The 10,468-nt window shown below is 37.0% G+C and overlaps 1 protein-coding gene across 10 annotated transcripts in view; it reads left to right on the top strand.

Moving 5' to 3' along the window:
* Positions 1-10,468, top strand: part of CCSER1 (coiled-coil serine rich protein 1) — a 682,619-nt gene that overhangs the window by 408,656 nt on the left and 263,495 nt on the right. For all 10 annotated transcript variants that reach the window (XM_072037037.1, XM_072037036.1, XM_027455716.3 and 7 more), the window contains one exon: positions 1,586-1,669. In XM_072037037.1, the coding sequence (XP_071893138.1) occupies positions 1,586-1,669 (84 nt within the window). The remainder of the gene's footprint in view (positions 1-1,585; positions 1,670-10,468) is intronic.

Genomic DNA, 10,468 nt, shown 5'->3' with positions numbered 1-10,468 from the left:
GTGCTTGCCTTTTATTAGCCAGTTCTGGGTAACTTGCATACATATTCAAATTGATGTGACTGTACAGCAAATAGCAAGGAATTCTTTTCTGAGATGCTTGGGTGGCAGACGAAATATCCATTTTGTTGACAGTGATTCTGCAGTTAAGATGTTTGTGGTCAGGAATCTGAGTACAAAGCAGGATTAAGTGGTGTTTTTTAGATCAATATATATTTGCCCTTCAGTTGTCAAGAAGCAATATATGTTAGAATTTCCCAACCTCACTTGACACAGGGATCACCAGCCAGACATGCCATGCCACATATATATAAAAATATATATACCTGTATATATTTTTACCCATTAAGCCTCCTCTTTATTGAGAACTGATAATGAGACAACTCTTTTGTTACCATTTTTATGTTTATTGTGTGCTCTTGACAATGTTATGCATTTAAACTGGAGTATTCTTAAACTAAGGACAGAACTGTGGTGTGTGTGTGTATATATATATATTTATGTATATATACACACATATATGTTTATATATATATACATGCACATGTTAATTCCCAGAAGTTTTCTTTGGTTTATGGCTTGCTTTTGTTTTGTTTTTCTTTGACAAAAATAATAGAAACCAGCAAATTTCATAAATGTTTTAAATAAGTCTTTGAACTAGAAAGATATAAGGATGCAGTTCTCCATTTATAGTTGTAAGACCAATTATTATGATATATATATATTTTTTGGACTGGTTAGTTTGTTGGGTTTTTAGTCTTCAACACTTCAGAAATTTAATTTGGGTTTCTCCTCTTGGGTGTTTACTAGAACAACACACAAAAATGTGATTGACATTTCTTCTCCAAAGGTGTTTAGATTTGCATGAATTCTCAAAATTGCCTGGAGATTTTTTGCAAACTGCAAAAACTGCAGACTGCAATGGAATTGTTTGCAGACTGCCTCATGGATCTGGATTTGGCTACAGTTTAGCTACTAGGTCCATTTTCATGCACATCAAATTGAGGTGTTGTCAGTGGTTATATCACTAAGTACTAAGTGGAAAGTGTTTTTTTTTTTTTTTCTTTGCTCATCTAATATCAGAATTGTTGTTGTTTTAAATGATGTGGGGGAAAAAAAGAGGTATGCATGAGAAGGGTGCTTTACTTTTCCTGTGCATGTCTTTTTTAATTTCTTTTTTGCCCTCTCCAAGATCATAAGCTCCACAATAATGCTTCAAAAATGATACTTCTCTAATGTTCTTTTGTATGAGAAAAATTATGACATTTTGTAGATATTCCTTAACTGAAAGGGAATGACCTGATGGGATCTTCAATAAAAAGGGCTTTGAATAATCAGAAAATAATGAAATGGACTTCTGTGCAGGGAACTCTTCACATTTTTGTGTAATGTCTGTGGATGCATTAATTTGTTTATACTACAACTTTAGAATGTGTTATTGAAAATACAACAGATGACAAAGGAGAATTGAGTTTCATTACTTGAATGTAATCATCTCACACTATGTGAATCATCTCAGCCTTTTCTTGTCAAGACCAAGTAAAAGCATTAAACCTGTTATAACATCTCTTTTAATATTTTTTTGTAGGATGGAATTAAAGATGAATGTTCGGTGCTGAAGTTGCAGCTGAAGGAGAGAGACGAACTCATAGCCCAACTTCGCGAGGAGTTGGTAAGTGAGAGAACTATTATTATTTATTTTTTTTTTAAGTTCATTTGTCTGATAATATTATTCAAGACCAGAAACTAAAGAAGTACAATTTCACACCAGCTGCAAAATAACTAGCTTAAGGCTATGTTAACTATTCAGATTAACACTATGAGAGCACTGACTGAATGGTTTTAGGGACTTGACAGCCTCTGAATTGGCTACTATGTAGATGCACTGCTAGTAGAAGTTTCTTTTAAAAGATTATATTGACAGTTGTCTTACAGTATCATCGTATTAAAGTTTTCTTACAGTATTAGTGGCAGAGAAGTAGCACAGTACTGTATGCATATGCCAGAAATCTTGAAGGGTCTAACACATTTCCTGGTAAACTATGAATACTAATGGAATAATGAGCTGTTTCATGTCTACAAGACTGTCCAGTAGATTTTTTTTTTTTCCTGCTTAAGTAGATGTATTTTTAATTTAAATAAAATAATGAATATTCTTAGGCTTGCTGATCTTATACGAACTACCAAGTCTTGAGTACTAACACTTAAAGATGAGGCAGAATACTCTCAAGTGGCTGAGTTAGGTAAAACAGAAGCTGCCCCTATGGCCCTCTGCTACCAAAACCTTGCCACGTAAACCCACTACACAACGTCAGGCTCAAACAAGAGGTCAGAAATTCTAGCCCTGTGACTGTGGCAAAGTTGCACTGCATCTTTTAAATACTACCAAAAAGTAATATGTTTTTACATCAGCACAAACAACTAAGTTTAGCATTGAGTAATATAATGCTGCTAAAGAATGAAAGATTCCTTTGTTATAGTAACATCTGCAAAATAAATACAGGTCATCAATATTCTTTGTTTCATATTTGGCTACATTAAAAAATGATGTATTATGCAATTATTATCTAAAATTAAATGACAAAATGAGACATTGGAAACATCAAGCTTCTGCACAGTCTTGGAGCATTAATTTTATATCAGCCTAGCTCAAAACGTATGCTATTAACTGGTCAACAACTTTGTCAGTGTTAAATTATCCCATGTTGATACAGTGAGCTGTAGTTACCTGTTGCTGTATCTGTTGTCTAAGTTCACCTGTGTATATTGCCAGTTGTGGAAAAAAGGTCCATAGGGACTTCAGTTTTTCTGAAGGCATAAGAGGCAGAAAAGTTTGTCTTCCTAGGGTCATGAAATAAGGATTTCCTTGAGTAAAAGTGATTATGATGTATTTAATCTATGTTTAACAGACTTCAGTTTTGACACTTTAGGGTTTAAAAAAGAAAACAAAAAAAATGGAGAGTACAAGTGAGAGTCTTGAGACCACATTTAGTGATTTAAAATGTAGTTTTGAAAGGATTCAACATACCTCATTTACTGCTATTAAATAAAGCATGATTGGGTGATAAAGCTACATTTAAGGTTTATGCCCTACTTTAAAATAAAATAAAACAGTGTAGGTCCAGAGAATTGGAGGGAGAAAGGGATTTTTGTGTGTCAGATGCATAATCATGGAGTCAGCATCTTGGCTTTGGCTGTCTGTGTATTTATTTATTTATTTTCAATTTCTCCTGCAATCCTATATATCTGTAAAAGGTTGGGGGTTTTGTTTGTTAAGGCGTGTGGCTTTTTTTGTCTCCTCTTACCAGTTGTAAGAGCTGCCAGAATTTTCTAGAGCAGCTAGAATTTAAATGACAGACTAGTATAAAAGCTCACTAAAAACACACTTAGAACTTGTGCCAAAACTGAACATTTTTGTCAGTCTTCTGGATCAAAGTGACTACTGCTTTGTCAGCATCTGTGGAATCACTACACTTACTTGTTGAAGGACTTCAGCAATCAAACAGGGGAGGCACCCAGTCGGCTTAGGCTTCTTTAATGTTAAGCAGTTCTGGAGCAGCTCTTTCCAACATAGTTTTGACCTTAAGCATCCAAAAAGTCTCACTGTACTTATAGTTGTCCCCAAGCGTGTCCCTGATCATAGAATCATAGAATCATAAAGGTTGGAAAAGACCTTCAAGATCATCTGGTCCAACCATCACGCTACTACCTGCTAAACCATTTCCTAAGCAAGCTTGTATGAGGCTAAGAATGCATCTTGAAGTCCTCTGAAAAGCATCTTCGGGGCTTTTTGTGGGGCTGGGTAGGGTAAGCCCCAGCTGCTCATCCCAGATTCACCCTCCACCCTGTGGCACACCTGCAAGGCTCAATAACCCACTTTGGGCATCATATGGTTGTCACAATCCCCTTTTTGCATTTCTATGCTTTCCCAAGAGGAGCCTTCCATTCTGAATATGGAAATTTAAAAGTTGTAAAAACAGCAACCTGCTATAGTAAAGTCATAGTTCTTCAAATGCTTTGTTTTCTTTTAAGGATAATTTTGCACTGTAGTTCTTATTAACCAAAGGTGTCTTTCTGTCTATGATGAAATAAATATATGTAGGCAGAGCAGTGGAATTGCTTTCTCTGTTCTCGTATTATGTCCTTAAAAATACTTGCTTCAGGAGCTGGAGGAGAGTGGCCTCCAAGATGTCTGGCACCCAGAACTGCTCTAAAGCTCCTGGAAGATGGTGAACTTAAAATTTGGGTTCAGAGCTTTGGCTTTCTCTCAGTGCTGTACTCATTGGTGAAAATGACCTCTTATCCAGAAGATCAAAGAAATTGAGTTCATCATGCAGGTTCATGACAAGGAGTTATTTACTTGCACTTTCTTTTTTTTTTTCTTTTACCTAAAATATACAAACCAAATGGAGGTCTCTGTTTCCATTGGGCACAGGAAAATGTGTGAAACATCAGCTGTTTCCCATTCATCTCTACGTTGAATATGCATCTCTCTATATATAGTTTTAAAAAAAATAAATCTTTCTTCCTGGTTTGGTTTGATAACTTAGAACTACTTCAAATAGAAAATATTTTCATGGTATAGGGACAAAAATAACTGAGTGCTGCCTATGGTAATATTTATTTTACCGTTGTCATTGGTACAGAAACATTAACACTGAAAAATGACTGCTAACATCATTATCCTTTCACCCTTAATGTCCTTGTGTAACTTGAGTCATGCATGTTGTCCCATTGAAATAAAAAATGTAGTGGGGCAGTTTGTGTGAATTCTGAGTAGAGCAAGAGGCAAAGTCAAGTCAGGTAATGAATCTTTTTTATAGCTCAGCAGTTGGAGGTAGTTTTCTGCTGTGGAGTTGCCTCTTTATCAAATGTTTGGTCTTTTTTTTGGCTCCTTATCAAATGTAAAAAGGAGTTTTTTACTTTTATGGACTAGCTAGGCACAGTGATAGCTAATTGAGCTTTACCTTAAACTGTAGAGATTAATGCTTTAGTTCCATGTACTGTAGAATCACCAAAAAATAACCTGTATTTTTTTCTTTTATCTTTGCAAATTGTAAAGGAGTTCAATCTTCATGTCTAAAATCTATGTTAAGCCATGTGTGTGTTTTTTTGAATCATAGAATCATAGATGTTGTTTGTTTTGTTCTATGTCTTTGTGTTTGTGGTTTTTTTGTTTGTTTTTGTTGATTTGTTTTGCTTTTCCTAAATATAACTTGTATAATCCTGAAGTGCAGAATGATGGCAAACTTAGTTCTTTTCTGCGGTCTGATTTCAATAATGGGCAATTAGCCAGTTGCTGTGGTTTTGAAGGATCCTAAATATGACTTATCCAAGTTTGAAGTGTTACAGAAAGCCTGAGATGCACTTGAATACTCTTGACAAATGGTTTTTGAAGGACACTGTGTTTAAGTGTAAAAATCACTTCAAAATATAGTTCTGCCAATATAGATGCATTGGAATGTGCAGTACTGGAATCACAACTTGTTTTGACAGGCTGAAAATGAGATTTGGCAAAATTAATGGAAATCAATTTTCAAAAAAAAAAAAGAACTCATGGTGAATACAATTTTTGGAATTGTTGGCAAAATGGAGAAATTTTGATTAGTCCAATCTATAAACATAAAAATATATTCCTCAAATTTTAAAGAAGCGAGATAACCTTATTTGAAAAGAATAATTGTCCTTACGTATTAAAAAAAAAGTGACATTCTAGGTTCATCTTTGTACTGGTTACCCACTCACTTTACGTTCTACTGGTTTGTAGTATTATTTCATGTTGGCTGTTTTCTGATGGGATATTACACACCCATGGGTGATTTACATAAGAACAGACAGTTGTTAAGTACTTTAAAATCTTCTTTCTTCCTCATATTTAGGAAATACTAGGAGCAGAACAGGAAGAGATTAGATGTATTTAAACGTTATTGAAGTGTTCAGGCTTCTTTCCCCCTTTTTACAAGAGAATTAATTGTGTATATTCCGGAAAAGACCTATCTCTGCTGTAATTACTCTCTGAATCAGTTGTACGAGGCAGACTCCGAGTGTGAAAGTGGCAATATCCTATGACACACAATGGGGATTAGCCTCCAATTCCTTGTCTGTGGCAGTCCCTTCGATGAGAAGCTTCCAGTAAGATATGATCTTTAATATTCCTTGGCGCTTGAGAAGGCAATTCTGCATGTTAGTTTAAATCCTTATCACTAACAATTGTCATATTGTGGTGTTTGGCATAAATAAATGATTATGTCGTTTGTGTAGAGTAGTGTCTTCCAGATATTGCTGAAATGTTGTCATAAAAAGGATGTTGTAGAAATGAGCAAATCTGAAATACAAAAAGTTGTCCTAAGTCTCCCTTGAGACACAAAGCTTTTTGTTCCTTTAATGCACCACATATGCTTATCTTTGACACAGCATCACTTGTAGACTGCCAGCTTTGAAACATGCAGCATAAACATGCAGCATTTTACTGATGGGCCTTTTAGTAAAAGCAGGCAAATATGACCTGACTTTACTCTGAGATCTCTGAGATCTTCAGTTTTGGGTTTGTATAGGACAGAAAGTAGGTCTCTGTTTCACTTCCTTTTTTCACCTTTTTTTTTTTTTTTTTTTTCTCTTTTTACCAATTTACATGAACCAGCTATCAAGAAAATACCAAGATATATAGCAATACATAGCTACTGGTTAATTTTAGGACAAACAGAAATGGCAGCTTCTTGGAGATGTGATGCTTTATATGTTGCAATCCATCAGCTTTATGTGTTATGCCTAAGAGGAATATGTTATCTGCTTTTAACTAACATATTTTTAGAGATTCAAATTTAACCTTGAATATTAGATTATATTTCCTGTGTAGCAACATGTTACTTTGTGCTTGTCTTATTCTACAACTATGTCACAATTGAACTAGAGTGTTATCTGGTGTCCTCCAAGCTCTGCAGGCTGAGCATGGGGAGCTGGCTGGAGCATTGCTCACCTAAGATTTGCAAAGGGAGTTTTGGTCGTGCAAAACAGGATTTGTACCAATACTTAGTGGGCAATTGAAATAAAGCTAAATCAATGTAGCATTGTAAATACTAGAAATGAAAGATATGAGGAAGTCAGCAAAGCACCAGTGTCATTTTTGTATAGTTTTGGTCACTTAATCAAAATGTACAGCACACACACGTACTGTCTCTATTACTCAGTATGTTGCTTGGTAGTTACTCTCCACTCCAGAATAACTAATATTTTGATGCCAGGGGTACTAAAACCACAGAATTTTCCTGTTGCTTGAAATAGCCATATATTCCTGATATTAGATACATTCTCAAAGCATTGCTTATTCGAGTTACATGAATGTTTACAAGATAGTTTTCTGTTGGTATCATCCGTTGACATGCTATTAAGTTATTTGTATATATACGAGTGAAAAGAGAAGTAATGTGGCTTAAAAACAAATACATGTATACTGGAAAGCTTGTTTTGCTTAAGATAAGCAGTTAAATTTGTATGTTAACAGCTTCTGTATGTTGCTAAAGGCATCTGTGTGACATGTTCTTACTGCAGCCGTCTGATGTGCATGAGTTTCAGATTAATACATGCTTTATTGTCCGTGTTGCACAGAAATGCTTAATGAATCAGCTGGTACTGCCATTTCTTTCAGTAACTAATTTTCTGTCTGAGGAAATATTTTTGCTTTTGAAGATGTAGGGGTGTCTGTGAAATTCACTAGAGACCTAATATAAGAAACGGGTTTGCTTCTTCTTCAGTTATAAATTAGTGTCTTGTCCAGTTTTCCTTGCCGTGCTGGGCATGATTCATGGAAATGTCTGAGCATACAAACTGGTATAGCAAACATCACAAATGAAGAATGCTGTTTTTTAACAGCAAAAATATCACTTTGTTAAAGTTCTAGTGAAGTGCTGTAAGAGAACTGTGCTGTTTTCCTCCTCAATTTTTCTATAAATTAGCTGAATATATTTTCCTTCACTCACAGTATATTCATGCATTTTAAGACTTAACGTATTTTAATGGACATATAAATGTCCATTACATAATTTTATGTCCATAAATGAACACCCCTCTTCAAGTGCTCTGGTTTCTTTAAGACAAGTTCTGCAATGATTTTAAGCGGCATTAGAGCTGTAATATGTATGTAGAGTTTTACTGTAACTTTCACAGAAGGATATTACTGCTGCTTACCTGTTTGATCCACGTGAAGTGTTAACTATGAAATTAGGAAAAAATTTATGTTCTTTCTTCCAGTTTTTGGATAGCAAAACTGTTCTTTTCCTGGCTGCTTAAGGTTGATTTGATTTAGAGACCAGGAAGGATAGCAGGCAAGAGATGAAATTTTCCCATGACATTTTCCAGTGCTTGGCAGAAGTGAGTGAATGGAATAAAGTATTGGTGATTGACTGGATTTGAGCAGCTAATCAACACCTTAGATGTCCTGTGTTATTTTTGCTAGGATGGTGTCGCGTTAAAGGGGTGTAGCTGATTAACCGTTACGGGCCCGGTTGGATTCAGAGTACTGAACCAGTTGGACATTCACCAAAACTGGGGGTCCGTTCGGACATTCACCAAAAACGTATTAACCACCTGGGGGTCCGCTCAGACATTCACCAACAATGCATTAACCGTCTGGGGGGTCTGGTTAGATTCAGAACACTGAACTATCACGGATAACCACCCTCACCCTAGTTGCATTAATGAGAGCTATCACAATGCAATCAAGTATGGTTTATTACAGCAACAGATAATCAGGTTCTTTTGGATTGCCGGTGATAGTGACTATCTGCAAAAGCAAGCTAGTATGCATGAAATACACAGGTGTTACAGGTGTTCTAGGCGCGGGTTCTAGGCGCGGGTTCTAGGCGCGGGTTCTAGGCGCGGGTTCTAGGTGCGGGTTCTAGGTGCGGGTTCTAGGTGTTCCAGGTGCTATAGGTGTTCCAGGTGCTATAGGTGTTCCAGGTGCTATAGGTGTTCCAGGTGCGCAGCCTAGAAATAAACGCGTTAAAAGAATCAAAGACTCTATAGAGATTTATAAGCAAATATTCAGATCTCACCCAAAGGCGTCCCAATGGGGGGGGAAGAGAGGCTCAGCCCGTCGACTGATCCCAGGAGTCAGGAGGTCCTAAGGATGTTGTATGTCCTCGGGATGGTATCTCCCCTGACGATGGTATCTTCCCTAACATCCCCTCTCTCTCGGGCCAATTTATATTATTTTCTATCTTTTAGGTGGAGCTTGAGTGGCTCTAGTCAAGCATATCTTAGTTATGATTGGTGTAAAGTTTTCCCGTCTCCGTTTAAAGTAATAGGCTCCGAGAAATTCAGAGCGCATGCTCAGTGAGGGGTGGTCGCACCTTGGAGGCGGGTAGCTTTTGGGATGGAGGTGTGTTTTGGTATTATAATGATACTATAATGAGCAAAAAGTACACTAGGGTACAGCATTTGTGAAAACATGACAGGTCTTTGGCTCAGGGTGGCAAAAAGTGCATCTTTGTGCACAAGAACAATCGAGGCCCCACCTGATTAGAGAGCCTAGCCGTGGTGTCTCCACTCCACTCTCCGCTCCGTGCTGTTCCTTAGAGCTAGCACACCAAGTTTCCCCAGCGCGATAGCATCTAAGGTTGGGAGCCTAGGGAATGCTCAGGTAATGCAGTTATGCCCTACCCTGAAAGCCTCTTCAATGCTGTACCTTTTCCTTAAAAGTGTGAATGTTAGTTTTATTTTCCTAGTTACTTCAGGCATTTACACCACAGATGGAAGAAAAGGATGCTGATTTTACATATGTCCTGGAATTGGTGATATATTTTTAGCAGATTTTATATAAAATGTGATTTTCTTGTGCACAGTAGAAATCTGACAGTTTTTGTGTCAGAAAGAGGTAGGCTTTGGATGCAGTTCCAAGTCTCTTTCTTCCATCCAGCTCTTCTACGTTTGTGTTCTACATTTGCAATTCTAGGTCTTGTTTCTGCTATTTTGATTTCCTTCATCTTCCTTTGTCTTTTGAAATATTGTTCCCTCTTCCTTTCTTTAAAAATCAATGCACAATGTACAATTATTTTGTTGTCCTGTGCATATTTCATCCACAGTTTGAGAAGGTGGACTTGATGCCTGTTTCCAGTTTCTAGTTCTACTATTTTCAAGCTCAGTATTCTGGCCAATGTTCAGCTGCAGTGCATTTGACACTGTCCCAGAAGGGGATGGATTCTGTGGCAAAGCATTTAAACTGGAGTTTTGGTGAGACAGACTATCCAAATGCTTTGGATTCCCCATCCCTGAAGATGTTCAAGGCCAGGCTGGATGGGGTCTTGGCCAACCTGATCTAGTGGGTGGCATCCCTGCCCTATGGCAGGGGGGTTGGAACTAGATTATCTTTGGGGTCCCCTCCAACCCGAGCCATTCCATGATTCATCACCCTTCAGAAAGGAAGCATATTACAAGACTATACACAAAAACCTGACTAGGCTCATACCAGAAAGTT

This window comes from Anas platyrhynchos, chromosome 4 (genome assembly GCF_047663525.1).
Source record: "Anas platyrhynchos isolate ZD024472 breed Pekin duck chromosome 4, IASCAAS_PekinDuck_T2T, whole genome shotgun sequence".
In the NCBI taxonomy this organism is placed as follows: domain Eukaryota; kingdom Metazoa; phylum Chordata; class Aves; order Anseriformes; family Anatidae; genus Anas; species Anas platyrhynchos.
The sequence above is the reverse complement of the archived record's forward strand: the minus strand, read 5'-3'. Positions and strand labels throughout refer to the sequence as shown.